The following is an 18,535-nucleotide window of genomic DNA, read 5'->3' as shown; positions in this document are numbered from 1 at the left end:
CAGGACATCCTTGGTGTCTCAAGTCTAAGAACCAGATACACCACTAGGACTACGGAATCGTTGTCTGACAATAAGGCATCATCAACCATCCAGCATTCCGTAAGCGGATCAATCAGTGAACTCATTCTCCAATGAGCACATGTACTGTATCCCTAGTGTCCCTGCACGAGCAGCTATGAGACCAGCTACATCCATCATATGGACGGGTATACAGCACACCAGTCTATCCGGTTATCACGATGTCCCTCTCGAGTAACCTATGACCGGGATTATTTAGGATATGTGTTTAAAGGTGAATCGATCTCATTATCGTGATCTCATCACGATCCGATTCCCATTGCACAAATCCAAGGACATCACAATATATATGCATTTATGCAATAGTTATAAAGTGATATACGCCAAAATATAATAAGCAAAAAGATTCTGTATCAAGTCACACGTGCCATCACTCACGTGATTGGCTTGCTGGGCACCTATGACTAGCAATCTCCCACTTGACCTAAAGCCAATCACCTATGTGTCTGATCCCCATCAGACCCCTGTGACGCTCAAAGACAATCTGAGACAACGGCTTTGTCAGTGGATCTACAATGTTATCGTCGGATGGAACTCTTTCCACTGCTACATCTCCTCGGGATACGATCTCTCTTATAAGCTGGAACCTCCTCAGAACACTTCTGATGAGACCCGGGTTCCCTTATTTGAGTAATCACCCCATAGTTGTCGCAATATAAGGAAGTCGACTTGTTGCTATCTGTATCGACTCCCAAACTCCCTCCTTTGCTGCATCTAATGCGGCAATGTACTCCGCCTCTGTGGTCGAGTCAACAGTGGTATCTTGCTTGGAACTCTTCCTGCACACTGCTCCTCCATTCAAGATGTACACATACCTTGAATTCGACTTGCTATCATCGACATCAGACTGAAAACTTGAGTCAGTGTAGCCTTCAACCTTAAGGCTATTACCTCCATATACTAGTAAAAGATCCTTAGTCATTCTTAAGTACTTAAGGATACACTTTACTGCTTTCCAGTGCTCCAAGCCTGGATTCGCCTGATACCTGCTCGTGACACTCAGAGCATGCGCTATATCAGGCCTAGTACATAGCATGACATACATGATAGACCCTATTGCTGAGGCATAAAGTATCATATTCATGTTTGCCCTTTGGAATTTTCCATGCCAAACCTTTTGACAATAGTTTCTATGTACCTGGACTGGGACAAGCCAAGCATCCTTTTGGATCTATCTCTATAGATTCTAATCCCCAAGATATAAGATGCTTCTCCTAAGTCCTTCATGGAGAAGTGTCTAGATAACCAAGCCTTTATTGTGGATAGCATTCCTATGTCATTCCCAATGATGAGGATGTCATCCACATATAACACCAAAAAGCTAATAGCGCTCCCACTTACCTTTCTGTATACACAAGGCTCATCTTCGTTCTTAACGAAGTCATAAGATCTGATTGCCTCATCGAATCTTATGTTCCAACTTCGGGAAGCTTGCTTTAGTCCATAAATGGATCTAAGCAACCTACACACCTTATCTGGGCAGTTCTTGGACACGAATCCCTCAGGTTGCATCATATACACCTCCTCCTCCAGGTTCCCATTGAGGAATGCGGTTTTCACATCCATCTGCTAGATCTCATAATCATAGTGTGCTGCAATAGCCAATAGAATTCTGATGGATTTTAGCATTGCTACGGGTGAGAAGGTTTCGTCGTAGTCAACACCTTGCCTTTGACGATACCCTTTAGCCACTTGCCTTGCTTTATAGGTCTCTACCTATCCATCTACTCCGATCTTTTTCTTAAAGATCCACTTGCAACCGATGGGTACAATACCTTCGGGTGCATCAACTAGGTTTCAAACCTTATTGGAGTACATAGAATCCATCTCAGAATTCATGGCTTCTTTCCACTTCCCGGAGTCTATACTCATAATAGCCTCCTCGTAGGTCTGAGGATCAATATCCTCTACATCCTCTGCTCTAATATGTCCCACATATCTCTTAGGAGGATGGGATACTCTATCAGACCTGCGTAAAGTTGATACTTGTGTATTAGGTACCTGAACAGACTCGAGCTGTAGAGTGGTGCTTGAGCTTGGTTCTCCAACCTCGCTCAATTCTATCATTCTCCCACTGTCTCCGTCAAGAATGTGTTCCTTCTCAAGGAACACTGCTCTCTTAGCTACAAAGACCTTTTGGTCCTCGAGATGATAGAAGTAATACCCACAAGTTTCCTTGGGGTATCCCACAAATTTACATCGCCCTGTCCTTGATTCTAACTTATCGGGGTTGTGTCTTTTAACATGGGCAGAGCAGCCCCAAATCTTAACAACCTTAAGATCAGGCTTCTTCCCTTTCCATATCTCATATGGTGTAGACACTACCGACTTAGTTGGAACTCTGTTCAGAAGGTAAGCTGCGATTTCTAGGGCATATCCCCAGAATGAGATGGGTAGGTCAGCGAAACTCATCATGGACCGTACCATATCTAATAATGTACGATTTCTCCTTTCAGAGACACCATTGAGCTGAGGTGTATAAGGAGGTGTCCATTTGGATAATATCCCATGGTCCTTGAGGAAGTGAGTAAACTCTGTACTTAAGTACTCACCTCCTCGATCTGATCGAAGAGTTTTGATACTCTTTCCAGTCTGGTTCTCCACCTCATTCTTATACTCTCTGAATTTCTCAAAGGCCTCGGACTTGTACTTCATTAAGTACACATATCCATACCTTGAGAAATCATCAGTAAATGTAATGAAGTAGGAGTAACCTCCAATGGCATGAGTTGACATGGGTCCACATACATCACTATGTATGAGTTCCAACAACTCAGTGGCTCTCTCTCCAGTTCCACTAAATGGAGAGTTGGTCAGTTTTCCACGAATGCAAGGCTCACAAGTTGCATATGACACATAGTCGAATGGATCTAGATATCCATCATTTAGCAACTTTTGAATCCTTCTTTCATGGATGTGACCTAGCCTACAATGCCACAGGTATGCACTGTTCAACTCATCTCGTTTCCTTTTGGACACATTTATATTCATGATATGTGGAGTGGTGTCTAACATAAATAAACCATTATGCAATGTTCCTTTCGTGATGATCTTATCATCTAATAATATCGAACAACCATTGTTCTCAAAAACAAATTTATATCCACTAACTGTTAAACATGAAATGGAGATAATGTTTTTGATAATAGAAGGAACAAAATAACATGCATCTAATGCAATAAAAGCTCCACTAGGCAGATGTAGGGCGACCTCGCCAACAGCTAATACAGTAACTTTTGCTCCATTACCCATCTTGAGGTCCATCTCGCCTCTCTCTAGTCTCCTAGGCCTTGCCAGAACCTGCAACGAATTGCATATATGATAAGCACTACCGGTATCTAATACCCATGTGTTATCATAAGAGTTTGACAAATGGAGACTGATCATGAATGTACCTGAAGCTTCATCAAGCTTTTGTTTCGCCCTTTCTGCAAGGTACTCTTTGCAGTTTCTCTTCCAGTGCCCATCTTTACCACAGTGGAAGCACTGGCCTTTGTCCTTTGTTGGGTCTTTCTTAGCAACCTTTGCTTTACCTGGTTTGCCCTTGCCCTTTCCCTTCTTAAGGGACCTTTCTGCTTTCCTTTTCTTTCTGGTCTCACCAGTGTAGAGAACTGGCTTCTCTTTCTTAATAGTACTCTCTGCCTCCCTCAACATATTGAGGAGCTCTGGGAGAGTCACCTCAAGCTTGTTCATATTAAAGTTCATTATGAACTGTGAAAAGGAATCTGGTAGGGACTGAAGCACAATGTCCACACACAAGTTATCCTCTAGGACCATTCCTAGACCTGTGAGTTTCTCTATCCACTCAATCATCTTTAGGACATGGTTCTGAACCGGTGTCCCCTCAGTCATCCTAGCGCGGAAAAGGCTCTTGGATATCTCATATCGTTGAGTCCTTCCCTGTTCCTCAAACAATTTACGGACATGTAGGAGAATGGATCTGGCATCCATCTTTTCATGTTGTCTCTGTAACTCTGGAGTCATAGAGCCCAACATATAGCACTGAGCAAGAGTGGAGTCATCAATGTACTTCACGTAGCGAGCGATCTCATCCTCGCTTGCCCCTTCTTCGGGCGTAGGCATCACTGTATCAAGGACGTACACGATTTTCTCCGCTGTGAGAACAATTCTCAAGTTACGGAGCCAATCCGTATAATTTGGACCAGTGAGGCGGTTGACATCAAGTATGCCACGTAAGGGATTTGAAAGCGACATTTTCTGAAAATAAAGATGTAGCAAAAATGAATAATATGCAGATTTTGCAAGAAATAAACTATCAAGATATGGACTTCTATCTTAATATGCTCCCACTATTTTACTAACGAGTCACGCGACACCCTCAGCACGTGAAACGGAAGTCTCCGGCAGACTTCTAGTGGGGATCAGGATCCAATCAGCGTCTTAGTGTAACCTCGAGGGACTCGACCAATCACACTAAGCCTAAAAGGTAGACAACTCTTGCCGATCACAACTCCTTGTGATTCCCGTCCTGTTCGGCCTCCGAATCACCATGGCCTCGAGGGACTCGACCAACCATGATGCTCGGTTAAGTCAACACCTTCGTTACAAGATGAGTCTGATTTGATGATATACCCTCGAGGGACTCGACCAAGCATATCATGCCCTCAGGTCACCGGTGACATCTCTATGTCGTAAGCAAGATAGCGAATCGCGATATAGGTGAGTCTCGAGGGACTCGACCAACTCAACCTACACCGGGATTCGGTTCCTACTCATAACGATGGAAGGCCACGTGGGTCAATCTAATTGCCTCACGTTTACCGACTTAATATTATCGAGAGATGTTTCTATGATTAGGTCTCATAATATGACATGTCACACATATGCATATTTAATATATATCTACATCGCATGCAAATATATATACATATCTAGTAGGTGTATAAGCAATCACACCAGATGATCATGGACCACAACCTAATATGATTAGGCCCGAGCCAGTAGGCCTAATCACTCACATCAAGATCTATGTGTGCAACGGTGCATCTCCATGCCTTGTGATCGTCCATCTCGTCCTCGTCGGTTCCGTCGACATCTTGATGCATCTCCATGCATCACAATCGTCCGTCTCGTGGGTCCCGCTATGGCATCCACGCTCCCGCTGCGCCTCCTCATGTGATTACAACTTAATCATAGGCACGCAGGCCCGACAATAAACGAGAAATATAATGGAGGTTCGCAGACCTCAATAATAATAATCACAAGTACACACATCACACGGTCCATGATCATCCGTCCACTCATCATACATCACATGTATAAATAATCATCATCATGTAGGACTACTAGATAATAATAAAAATAATAATCAACTAAACCTTTTAATTAATTAATATTTTCTGAAATCAGGGATATATAGGGAATATCTCAATTCCTAAGGGTATTTTCATAATTTGGACAAAAGACAGAAACTGGAATTTCTCAAATTCCGAGGGGCAAAACTGTCTTTTTCCCAGAAAACCCTAATGCCCTTTCCCCTTTTCGCTGCTGCCGCCGCCGCCACCCTGCCGGCGGCGGCCTGTGCGGCGAGGGGCGGGGCGCTGCCCTCGCCTGCGGGCGGCACGCCCGCTGGGGTCGCTGCCGCTGCAGGTGGGCGCCCCCGCGGGCGCCGCCGCCTTCGCGGGCGGTTCTGCCCGCGAGTCAGCGCCCGCAGGTGGTGCTGTCTCGCTGGCGGCCGCCCCTGCGGGGTTTTTGCCCGTGGGAGCAGCGGCCACAGGCGCCGCTGCCCTGCGGTGCCTCAGCCCGCGCTGCTGCCCCGCGGCGCCTCTACCCGCGGGCTCAGCGCCCGCAGGCGCCTCTACCCGCGGGCTGCCAGCCCCGCCGGCAGCAAGCCTGCTGCAAGCAGGCCGCCGGCCGGCTGCTGCAGACACAGCGCTGTGCTGCCTGGCTACGACTGCGGCTGCCGCTGCAGGTGGCTGCAGGCATGCAGATCGAGGGCAGCAACTGTTGCTGCCCTTCCTCGCTTTTGCGTCAACGATTTTGACGTCAAAATTCTTCCTAAACACAATACACGCAGTTCAAAACCAATCATTCGCACGAACAACCTGGCTCTGATACCACTGTTGGGAAATCATAGGGGGCGACATCATATGCGCAGCGGAAGAACAAGAAAACAAAAATCCCCGATTCCCAAAAAGATGTTCATCGTCGTGCGAAGATTGGTGCGCAAAATCCGCAAAAAACACAAAACTGCGTATATTGATTGTGTTACCTAGGGAGATCGTATATCCCTGTTTCCTTGCAGATCCTTAGGAGAGGGTGAAGGAGGTCAAGCGTCCTCCTCTCTAGCGGTGATCCACACAGCAGGGTTGCGACGACGCTCCTCAAAACTCCAGGCCTACTCTGAGGGGAGAGGGAGAGGAGAATAGGAAGGGCAAGCAAAGACTCTAGCCTATGAGGCTGTGAATCCCTCCTATTTATAGAGATCCCGTGTCAAAACCCTAATGGGTCCTTTCCCTAGTGGGTATTGGATCTGCATCCAATAAGACAAGGGCTCCGTCGGATATCTCATATCCGAACCTCTACTCATCGCAATGCCTACCATATGTGTGTGACCCTCTAGGCCCAATATCGAGCTGGCCGTGAGTCATACCTGTCAGAACTCCTTCTAACTCAGTGAATTATTATCTCTGTAATAATTCACTCGACTCATCGACTACGGAAGTACTAGGCCACTACGCCGTAGTCCCCAGACGATACAGGGGAATCCAATCCATTGGACCTGTCTGTCCTCAGTTACCATGTACCTATAGTCCCTCATCCATCTAATATCCCAAAGACCGTATATCGAGCATGGTGCTGTCAGACCCATACGGTTTCTACTCGAGTCTCGCTCTAATCGGATTCTCCCGGAGAACTCTTTCTCTCTCAACCCGAATGACCCTGGCCAGGGATTTGTCTGAGCAAGAACACATGGGATATTCCTCTCATGATACCGAGAGTGGATGATCCTCTATCGACACTCAATAGCCCTCGTAAGGTCGACTACCACTCCCAATGACCAGCTGTACTAGATCTGGGAACAGCCAAACCTATAAGTCTGGTATCAAAGAGTGGAGCACTCATACAGGACATCCTTGGTGTCTCAAGTCTAAGAACCAGATACACCACTAGGACTACGGAATCGTTGTCTGACAATAAGGCATCATCAATCATCCAGCATTCCGTAAGCGGATCAATCAGTGAACTCATTCTCCAATGAGCACCTGTACTGTATCCCTAGTGTCCCTACACGAGCAGCTATGAGACCAGCTGCATCCATCATATGGACGGGTATACAGCACACCAGTCTATCCGGTTATCACGATGTCCCTCTCGAGTAACCTATGACCGGGATTATTTAGGATATGTGTTTAAAGGTGAATCGATCTCATTATCGTGATCTCATCACGATCCGATTCCCATTGCACAAATCCAAGGACATCACAATATATATGCATTTATGCAATAGTTATAAAGTGATATACGCCAAAATATAATAAGCAAAAAGATTCTGTATCAAGTCACACGTGCCATCACTCACGTGATTGGCTTGCTGGGCACCTATGACTAGCACATACAGCCCCCGCTGCACCCCTCAAGGCCTAGCAACATACTGAACTCATTGCACACTTCAGCCTCCTACGGACGTATCCTTCACATGCCGAAGAGAAAGTTTCAATGCTCCATGGCGCCGAGTCTCGGTCGCCTTGGGATGGCCACGAACATTCCATCGTCCGCATACAAGCCCATGCATGAGTACCAAATTCTTCGAGTTAGCAATTCCCATCACCTCTGTGAGCTTTGCACAACTCTTTTGGTCGTTGAGCAACTCATTCCACCTTGAATGGTCTCATTCTTGCCAAGCGCCTCGCTTGCCTAGAGCACCATCAAGTATAGTTGTCAACGTTGAGCCGTAGCTCAAACTCAGCCATCCCAACCTTTGTGCGCTCCAAATTCTTCCAAGCTTGCCTGTTCTCGTGGTGCCTCTTGCGCGAAGGGTTGGCCATTCCTCTGAATGCCAATCTCAGATGCTCGCTCCTCTGAGCGACTCTTTTCCCTACATCTCCATGCCCGTTTTCCCTCAAACGGTCGCGCGTGTGCTGACTGCCCTTAACGCAGCCCCACTAGGTCCCCCACGTTTGCATGTCAAGTGTTTCTATGAGTGCTTGTCCCGCTCTGATACCATAATGTCACGACCTTAGCTGGTTTTGCCTAAGGCGTGCGGCACCCTCGCGCGTCCGTCCGCAAAGGTCAGCCTCCCCGAAGCCTCCCATTGTCCCTTAGGACCAACAAAAGAGAGAACGGGTTAAAGAGAACGCCTCAATCGGGATCCACAAGCAAACATGTCCGAAAAACACATCATAGACAATGCAAATTACAAACAGACTTTACAAGCTCTGAACAGTGGCACAACAAAGGGTAAAATGGTCCATTACAGACCGAAAAGCTCTCGCACGTGTCCACATGACACAACCTTTATTTACAAGCCTAAAGAGGCCACCAACCCAACTAACATGGGACTATTTAGCCTTCGGCCGCCCCTCTACCTGCTGTACAAGGCATGAACATGCCAAAAGACAACGGACAGACATAAGCATTACATCCAACATCTTGTTTAGAAGTTTGTCCGTTACATTCTCCCCCAAATTTTTTGAACCAAATCAAATTATTGATCAAAATATTTAAATTAAAATTATAGTTATACACTTATCAAATATTTATAAGTCTATTTTAGTCTTACTCACTTTTTACGTGGGACTAGTCAGAATATTACCAGCTCCCTACTTAAGGCTTAGATGATCGTGATTTTTGTAAAGTTAGCAAATTCTTGAAGATAAAAGAAATGGAAAATTAAGTTTAATAGAGTTTTTAGAATGCATTGACATGAGATAAGAGGAATGCAACCTGACTGTTGCCATAGTAGATGAGCAACTTGCTTTTGTTTGCAATCGTCAGTCTTCCTTGGTCTTTCTATTGAAAAGTATAAGGAAGCAACTTGGCTCTGTTAGCTGGAATTTAAAGTCTTCCTGGATCCTCTTGTTCTGCTCAGTTGCATTATCATATCAATTTCCAGGAGAGTTTCTCAGCAACTGCTGATCGCTGTCTTTTTGGTGCCCACAAATCTTGTCTTTCTCTTATTCGTATCAATAATGGTTGTCTGATAGATACAAATTTCTCCTATTTAGCAGTATTCTCAAAACCTTCACATTCAAGAAGAAACTGGAGTCTTCAGATGAAAGCTATTCCAACTTTGGGACTCTATCAAGATCAGGCATCATGGTTGACTGACTTGAGGGTAGACAACAATACGAAGTGAAGAACAAGTAGATGATATTGACAGATTACCTAATAGTGAAGATTTCTTGGTCTACTATTTGAGTGTCAGTTGAATAGTTTCAGACTAATGGAGGATGATCCAAACAGGGCATGATAAGATGTTGTGTATTGCAAGCTGTCGACCATAGATTTCTCATGATTAATCTTAAGATAAGCTGTGATCATGTATACAATTTTCCTCACAATTGATGGAATCATGGTTGTGGTAATAATTATTTTCAGGTGTATGAAAAAAGAATAAATTGTGATCGTTAGGTGTATTCTTTTTCAAACAAATTGAATTAAAATAAGACTTGAAGATGGGCGAAGTTTCAACACCAAGAACGCTTCTCGTCTGTCTGTCATCACCTACAGGTTGGTGCAGCCTTACAAGTCCGTCACTTAAATATTGTATTTAATACAACAAACTTATTCCACCAAAATTTTAAATATCACGTATGTATCAAATATTTAAATCCTCCTTTTATGTTATGCATGTTTGCATATGCTCAATTAACTCAGACTAATCACTATTATTAGTTAGGATACATGTGTGTGTGCAAAGAGTAGTGTCATAAATGTTGATCATGGGGGCACATAACTTTATAAAATTTTCACATTGGTATTGTCATTGTGAAAAGATCATTTTGCAGGCCTCTCTTTGACTATATATATATATATATATATATATATATATATAGTTGATCATGGGGGCACATAAATGTGTTTTTATATTTTGAACGAGTTCAAGAAACAATTCATCAATGAGAATATAATATAAATTATTCACAGATATCGTAATTTAGAAATGAATTGTACTAAATAATTAAATCTTAAATGTTGCGTAGGTGGTAAGTATGAAGACTATGTTTTGGGTATAAGAATTAGGAGGGAATGCAAAGAAATTTTGGATAATTTATGCAGAAATTTCTGTGTAACATTGATAGCGTGACAATTGTGAGCTTAATATATGACAGCAATTTTATATATGACAGCAATTTTGATTGTCAATTTGGACCACCATATCTCTCTTTCAGTAGCTAGAAGTGTGATATTATCATTCATTCTGGTCATCATGCTTCTGCAAGTAGGACCGAGTGTTGAACTGGTAGTAGAATGATCACATCATATATATGGACCATCTGCCATTGTGGTAGTGCTTCCTCGACCTGTTCTGTCAAATTTCTTGCCAGTTTCTATGCACTACCGGTGCCAGAAATATGAAAATCTAATTAAATAGCTTAATGAATTAAGCTGCCATTATGGTTGTTTTTCTACTTTCTAGGACTCATTTTAGACATTACAAGTATATGACAATGGATTTGCTCTCATGGACACCTTCTATCATTGTCAACCTAGAAAATGGATTGTTGACTTACTGGCTTGACCTTGACTTAATGCTCATCCACACAGAAGAATGGACTAACAGATGAATGGAGGAGAGAGATCTTCTCACTCCATATTATATACAAGTAGATACCTGCATTGTGATGCACCAGCAACCATAACCCCATTCCATGGCTACAGACAATGTCTACGTTCTCTTCTACTTATTGGCCTTCCTATGCATTCAACCCAACGTCTGCGACGGAGCTCTAACCTCAGGCTGCATCCCTGCCGAAAGAAGTGCTCTACTTGAGTTCAAACGAGGCCTGAAAGATCCTACCAACAGGCTGTCCTCTTGGGTGGGTGAAGACTGCTGCAAATGGGAGGGTGTGACGTGCAGCAATCATACTGGGCATGTCGTCAAGCTGGACCTCCACAATCCGCATCCTTTCTCTGATTTTGGTGACGAGCCATACAACAACTGGACCTTAGGAGGTGAGTTGCGGCCTTCTTTACTTGGTCTGAAGCACCTAAAGTACCTGGACCTAAGCATGAACGATTTTGGAGGCATTAATATTCCAGAATTCATGGGGTCATTCCATCGACTCCAATATCTTAACCTCTCCCGTGCTGGATTGGGTGGACTCCTGCCGCACCAGCTGGGAAATCTCTCCAATCTGCAGTATCTAGACTTATCCAATGACAGTTTTGTGGCTCCGATCCATCAATTTAGCATTGGTGATGCACTCTGGATTTCTCACCTTTCTTCTCTAAAGCATCTCAACCTGAATAACGTTAAGTTTCAAAATGGTACTCACTGGCTGGAAGCTCTGAACATGCTTCCTTCTATCGTGGAGATATACTTATCTGACTGTGAAATTCCAAGTGTTCCCCTCTCTCTTCCACTTGTGAACTTTATCTGTTCTTGATTTATCTGAGAATTTCATTGACTCTACATTACCCCTTTGGTTATCCAACATAAGTGGCCTTGAGCACCTTGATCTCAGTGAGAACAACCTTCAGGGTAATATTCCACCGACCTTTGGTAACTTGGCTTCCCTCGAGGAACTTAATTTAGCTAACAATCCTCTTCAAGGAGGAATACCCACTTCGTTCAAAAATCTGTGCAAGCTGCAGAAATTAATATTGTCAGGCATCAATATCAGCAAAGATTTGTTAGAACTCGATGAAATTTTCTCTGGTTGCATCAAGATGAAATTAGAGATTCTGGACTTATCCAGAACGAATATTAGTGGACAGCTGCCTGAATGGTTATTCCAACTCAGGAAGCTTAAAGTACTCAATTTGGGGTGGAATCTGATTTCTGGTCCTATTCCTTTGTCACTTGGACAACTAGCATCACTCCAAGAGCTCTATCTTGGGGTAAATCAGTTGAATGAAACTATACCAGAAAGTGTGGGGCGGCTGTCTCAGCTAGTTGCTTTGGTCCTTTGGTACAACCATTTGGAGGGTGTAATGTCTGAGGTGCATTTTGGAAACCTCACAGAATTGAAATACTTATGTTTGTCGTCCAACTCCTTGGCTCTGAAGGTCGAGAGCAATTGGCTTCCTCCCTTCCGGCTAGAATCCCTTCAGATGGACTCCTGCAAACTGGGTCCTGAGTTCCCTTCATGGCTCCGGTCTCAAATAAATATTTCACACATTGTTATGTCTAATGCAAGTATTATTGATGCTATGCCAAACTGGTTTTGGAGCTTAATTTCCACAGCAGAGTACGTGAGTATCTCCGGCAATCAGATCAGTGGCCACGTACCCAATTTATTGCATTTAAATAATCTCGACTGGTTGGATTTAAGCTCAAACTACTTCGAGGGTCCTCTTCCATATTTTCCTCCGGGAATGTATTTTTTAGATTTGTCAAATAATTTATTCTCGGGAACAATTTCACTTGACATCATGAATATGCCTTACCTCATATATTTATCGCTTTCAAAAAATAATTTAAGTGGCCAAATTCTCTTCTCTGTATGCCAACTGCAGGCTTTACAGGTTCTTGATCTTTCAAAAAATACGTTATCAGGAGTGCTCCCCAATTGTTGGAATAATTCTTCACGTACTGTAATTATGGATTTTTCAAGCAACAACATATCTAGAGTTATTCCTAAGTCAATATGTTCCATAGCATCACTTCAGCCGTTGCACTTGAACAATAATAGTCTATATGAAGAGTTGTCCCTGTCCTTGAAAGATTGTACGAAATTAGTCATTCTTGATGCTGGACATAATGATTTGAAAGGTGAAATTCCAACTTGGATTGGCGAAAGTTTAACTAGTCTGAGGTTCCTCAATCTACGATCAAATATGTTGGTCGGAGATATTCCTCCAAATCTTTCAAGATTGAGTTCTCTCCAATTTCTCAACCTTGCAGATAATGAGCTATCGGGAACTATTCCAAGGAGCTTTGGAAATTTTACTGCCATGAAAGTAATTGAAAATTTTTCAAGTTCGACGACAGATCAAATTAGATATAAGGAGCATATGTTTATTACAACTAAAGGAAACACTCTTTCCTATGATGAGTCACTTTTGCTCATGAATATCTTGAACCTCTCAGACAATAACTTATTTGGAGGAGTACCCGAAGAAGTCACAGGTCTTTTTGGCTTATTCAGCTTAAATTTATCTGGAAACCATTTCACAGGAGAAATCATTGAAAATATCAGTAAATTACAACAGTTGGAGTCCCTTGACTTGTTAAGGAACAACTTTTCTGGCACAATTCCTTCTGGCCTCGCTGCCCTGACTTATTTGGCTCACTTGAACCTGTCATACAACAACTTGTCAGGGGAAATTCCTCTTGGTAATCAACTTCTGACCTTCACTGATCCATCTATCTATATTGGCAATCCTGGTCTTTGTGGGTTTCCTCTGAATCAAAGTTGCAAAGATAGTGAGACAACACAAGGTCAAAGTAATCCAGATGATGGAGATGAGAATGAGATGATATGGTTCTACACGAGCATGGCACTAGGATTTGTTGTTGGTTTCTGGGTAGTCTGGGGTACCTTGATACTTAACAAGAATTGGAACCTTTATTACTTTCGATTTATAGACAACATGTTTGACAAATTATATGTGTTTACCATACTGAAAGTTTCTATGATCAGAAAACGTTGTTGTTCCCAACAAGAATAATAAATTTGAACATCAATATCTGCTATATGAGAGTTCATCTCATTAATATCATATCATCAGCTTGAATAAATTTTCTACTTTTGAATACTTCTGGACTTGATCATTTTTTATCATTTCTGTCAAGATCGTAATACCATATGAAGTGTTCTAATTTTGGGGATTGCTAGAAAGTTTGCACATTTTAATTAGTTTTTCCAAAATAGACACCCCTTTTTAATTATCATATGAAATGAAAGGAGGTTAAAACTTTTATGAAGATATAGATAGAATTTATGGTATTATTTTCTTTCTTTTTCTTTTGATGTCCAAATCAGAAGTTTAAAAGATCCCTTTTTTTTTTCTCAGTTTATAGTATCTGCTTTCATCCTCTATTTTCCCAAGTTTATGATATCTACTTTCATCAAATATGCATTTGCATGTCTTGTTCTTCCCAACCATTACGCGGCAAGACTGACACAATTGCAATCACAAGCTCTGCTGTAAAAGATTTGGCCATCTTATTCGATTAATTTGACTCTCAATGAACTTATGCATAGGTGTTTTATATCATACATTACTCTTGTTTATGATCTACTCATGTAATGATCCTCTTGTTTGAGATTCTTGTCTTCCTCAATCAAATACAAATTGGATGCATCATAAGCTCAAGTCCACCAAATGTGCAGCTGCATGATCTTCTTGGATCTCATGCTCAGATCTTTTCAGTTGATGAGTCTCCCATTAATGGGGGACATGCTGCTGCAGCTGATGGAATTGGGCCGAAGAGGCTCTCACATGCATGTCAATGTGACAAGGATGATATGTGCACGCAAGAATGATCCATTTATGGCCACCTTCAAAATTCATGTGAGATGTCATATGCTTTGTTGTTGTTGTTGCTATTGTTGAAAAGGTATGGCATAAGAAGATTATTAATATGGTTTTGAGCGTCAACAGTTGTCTTTTCTTTCATTTTGGTGTTGTTTTGTGAACGATCAGCGCCAATCAAAGGCCAAGTTCAAATGGGGCCCCTCTTTTTGCTGTTTGCATTACCCAATAAATAAAAACCCCAAGAGAAAAGCGTCAATCATACGCAGCACTCGATTACCAAAGCCGTGTGTCCTCTGCATATTCTGTCCCTTTTCTGCTGCTGCTGCTCGTTTTCTCTTCCGCGTCGCTTCTTCGCCTTTTCTAGATCTCCGGATTCGCGCCTGATATGTCTTCCTCCAAGCCCGCCGGATCCATCCATGACTTCACCGTCAAGGTTGGTGGCCCACGGGATTTATGTTTTCTATCGTCATCGTGTGCTCCGTTTCCTTGTCTTTTTAGTGTGCTGATGGTGGCTCCTTTCGAAGATCGATTTTTTAGACTGAGTCGGCTGTTCGATATGGAGGATTGCTCGAAAGATGGGATTTTGACAAGGGATTGGTTGTTTTTATCGTTGGTTTTGTTTTAATCTGTCATCCGGAGTCGGCACGGAGGTTTACTTTTTAAGATCCACTGCCCTGTAGTTGTGGATTTCTTGTGATTAGGTCTTCTTTGTGATTGTTCTTGGTTTTAGGGATGGATCGAGTTTACCGTGGTGGTCGATTATTTGGAACATATTTAATCTTTTCTGATTATATGCAACTTGAAGTAGTTTTTGATGGTCATTGGTTTCTTGTTCGGAACGAATTCTTGAAGGAGTGTGGGGGAAGAAAACTTTTTCTCTGCGAGTGTGGGTGGTGATGATTGATGATGATCATCATGTGTTGTATGGTTTCCGATGCAGGATGCCAGGGGAAATGATGTGGATCTTAGCATTTACAAAGGGAAGGTCTTGCTGATTGTCAATGTTGCATCTCAATGGTACTGCAGCTCTATTAAGTTTGCTTCTGTTCTGCGAGTTACAGATTAACATATGTTAGAAGGTTATGATTGTCTGAGATTGTTACGATTTCTCAACATTGTTCACTTTCTTAAAATTTAAAATATATTCATTATGTATCTGTCCTTGTTCTTATCTAAATCTCTTACCTGTGTTAGTGGGCTGACTAACTCAAACTACAAGGAACTGGCTCAGCTATATGAGAAGTACAAGGACAAAGGTATGCAATTCTGACCTTAATTGGCTTATTTTGGTTTTTGTAATCAGGACAACCGCCTGTTCTTACCAATTAATACCTTATAATCAGATCTTGTTAAAGAAATATTTCTCAACAAACTTTCCAAGAGTACTTAACACTATTCAATAGATGTAAATTGGAGGAATTTATAATCGCGATCCATGTTGTGTCATCATTTTGAATCCATTCCTATTGAATTGGCACTTTCTCCATCACAATAACTGGGCAGAGACTTCTACAATAGCTAGCCTTAGAACTTTTTTTTTTGGCATCTGCTGATACATGAACCAAACAGAAAAAGAATATGCTTTTTTATGTTGATTCCCTAGTTATAAGATAAGCTGAGACCTATTTGGCCAATTTTTTCCACAAACTTCTTTATTACTAGAGGCTTCAGGAGTCTTGTATCTTGTATTTCATTTTTTTTAAGAGCTGGATTTGTCTCAATTATTATGCAACTTGGACTGTGGTGTCAATTGAAAGACCATGACAAACTAATTAATAGTGCACAAATTATGGCTCAGTGGCTGTAGCTTTTCTTTTATGAGAAGGGATAAAATGGAGCAGCAGTGAGAGCAAGAAAGAAGGATTTAATTGACATTTTTTAGTGAACAAGTTAATCCTTGGTTGGTGGTGAAAAGACAAGTTTCATGGTGAAGTAACAATTTTTGCAAGGATGTGTTTATCTATCTTTGGCTATCATATTTTAGTTTATGTAATTGTTGCAGAACATCTATTTGCACCATTATTCACATTGCTTGAAGGGATTGCTATTATCATGCAGCATCTTAGCATTAAGAGAACATTTTAAGGGTGGCATTGGACGCCAAATGGAAATCAAATTGATCTTTGTTTATTAATAAAATCATGTGCGTTTGTTGTTCTTTAGAAACTTTAATACTCCTGATTTCATTTGAGACTTTGTAAACCTGGGATTAGCACAAGTCTCTTCAATACGCCAACAGGTTTTTGCGTTACTAGGTTATGTGTAACATTAAGGAACAGATATCTTGTTTCTTTGGTTGATCTGCATGTTCTTACACTTGTTAAATTCTCTTTCCTGATCCTTTTTTCATCGACTATTTTCTAAATCTTGGATCATAAAACTCAAATAGAGTGAAGATAATTAAAGTGAACTTTATCTTCTAAAACAGGCTTTTGCTTATTATTAAGATGATTCAGATAAATTCTGCAATTCAAAATTGCAGCTTTCGACACCCATAATTGTCCACGAGAAGCATATGAAATAGAATTGAGGTGCATAAATCTGCCTGTTCACACTATCCATCATGAAGTAATTTTATCTGGAAAGGAGAGCCAAATTTATGCAGTCATGAAATTTTTTGTTCTCATATTTCTTCTACGATGATTGTTTAAATGGCACAGATTTTGAGATTCTGGCTTTTCCATGCAACCAATTTGCTGGGCAAGAACCAATGAGGAGATTGTTGAGTTTGCTTGCACTCGATTCAAAGCTGAATATCCGATATTTGACAAGGTAAATTATTGCTTTTTTTATTTTCTCAATTTCTGGGTTTATCCCTTCGATAATCTTCTGTAGGCAAATCTCACAGCTAAACCATTCTTGACCTATGTTTACCCCAATATAAATTGATTTTTTTTGTTTTTATCATATCATTATGTTTGAGAGAAACCTACTCAGTCGCTTGACTTTCTAGTTGCAATTAATTTTCTTCTATAGGTCGATGTGAATGATCAAAATGCTGCACCCATATATAAGTTCTTGAAGTCGAGCAAAGGTGGCATTTTGGGGGATGGCATCAAGTGGAACTTCACTAAGTTCATGATGGACAAGGATGGTCGTGTTGTCGGTCGCTATGCCCCAACCACATCCCCTTTGAGTATCTGAGGTAAACCCAAAGCTCCCTCGCCTCATCCCTCTTACCTTTTGTCAAATCGTATTCGATATACTCGATGGTGCCAACAATATACCATCATCTAACGATTGACCTTAAATAACTTTGCAGAAGGATATCAAGAAGCTTTTGAGGCCTTCATAAATTACATATGCTTGCAGCCTCTGATCTTGCTTGCAGACTGTTGTAGTACATATGACTATGGCTAAAGTGTCAATTGCTTCAAAGATAATATGTTAATTATATATCCGACCACGGGAGATTTCAAATATGTAATTAAGGATTCTGGAGACAAGAGAATGAAAATTGTAATTTATATATTCATTAAATATGTTGAAAATTAATTATTTTGTCCATCTTGACTAAATAGAAGATGTTGGTAAAAATAATGCATGGGTTCTAAGTTATTAAGTTGTTATCATAAGCAAAATTTGTATAAATTTGAGAGTTTCTTACACAATTAAAAATAGAAATTTAAACTTTAGAATTTCAATCTCTGTTATTGTTTTTGACATATATATTACTCTTACTTTATCAATACACCATTCATATTTAGATCAGGATGGATGTCCTTCAATTATAATTGTAATTGTATCTATCTAATCCTTACATTAAATAGACCTAATTAACTTCTTATTTTCGGCTACTGTTCGAGGTGGATGCAATAAAGGCCTTCACAAGCTTTGAAATGCAATA

At 41.3% G+C, this 18,535-nt stretch overlaps 2 protein-coding genes and 1 pseudogene across 2 annotated transcripts; all 3 read left to right on the top strand.

Moving 5' to 3' along the window:
- Positions 1 to 10,821: 10,821 nt before the first annotated feature.
- On the top strand, positions 10,822 to 14,924 carry LOC135665713 (receptor-like protein EIX2). Its single transcript, XM_065177369.1, has 2 exons — positions 10,822 to 14,770; positions 14,857 to 14,924. The coding sequence occupies exon 1, from the start codon at positions 11,935 to 11,937 to the stop codon at positions 13,876 to 13,878; it is 1,944 nt and encodes a 647-aa protein (XP_065033441.1). The 5' UTR covers positions 10,822 to 11,934; the 3' UTR covers positions 13,879 to 14,770; positions 14,857 to 14,924.
- On the top strand, positions 10,914 to 11,651 carry LOC135665702 (receptor-like protein EIX1). The gene has a single exon (XM_065177358.1). It carries the CDS (start codon positions 10,914 to 10,916, stop codon positions 11,649 to 11,651), a length of 738 nt encoding a protein of 245 aa, XP_065033430.1.
- On the top strand, positions 13,903 to 18,193 carry LOC135665714 (probable phospholipid hydroperoxide glutathione peroxidase; annotated as a pseudogene).
- The last annotated feature ends 342 nt before the right edge of the window (positions 18,194 to 18,535 follow it).

This window comes from Musa acuminata, unplaced genomic scaffold (assembly GCF_036884655.1).
Source record: "Musa acuminata AAA Group cultivar baxijiao unplaced genomic scaffold, Cavendish_Baxijiao_AAA HiC_scaffold_1036, whole genome shotgun sequence".
Taxonomy (NCBI): Eukaryota; Viridiplantae; Streptophyta; class Magnoliopsida; order Zingiberales; family Musaceae; genus Musa; species Musa acuminata.
The sequence above is the reverse complement of the archived record's forward strand: the minus strand, read 5'-3'. Positions and strand labels throughout refer to the sequence as shown.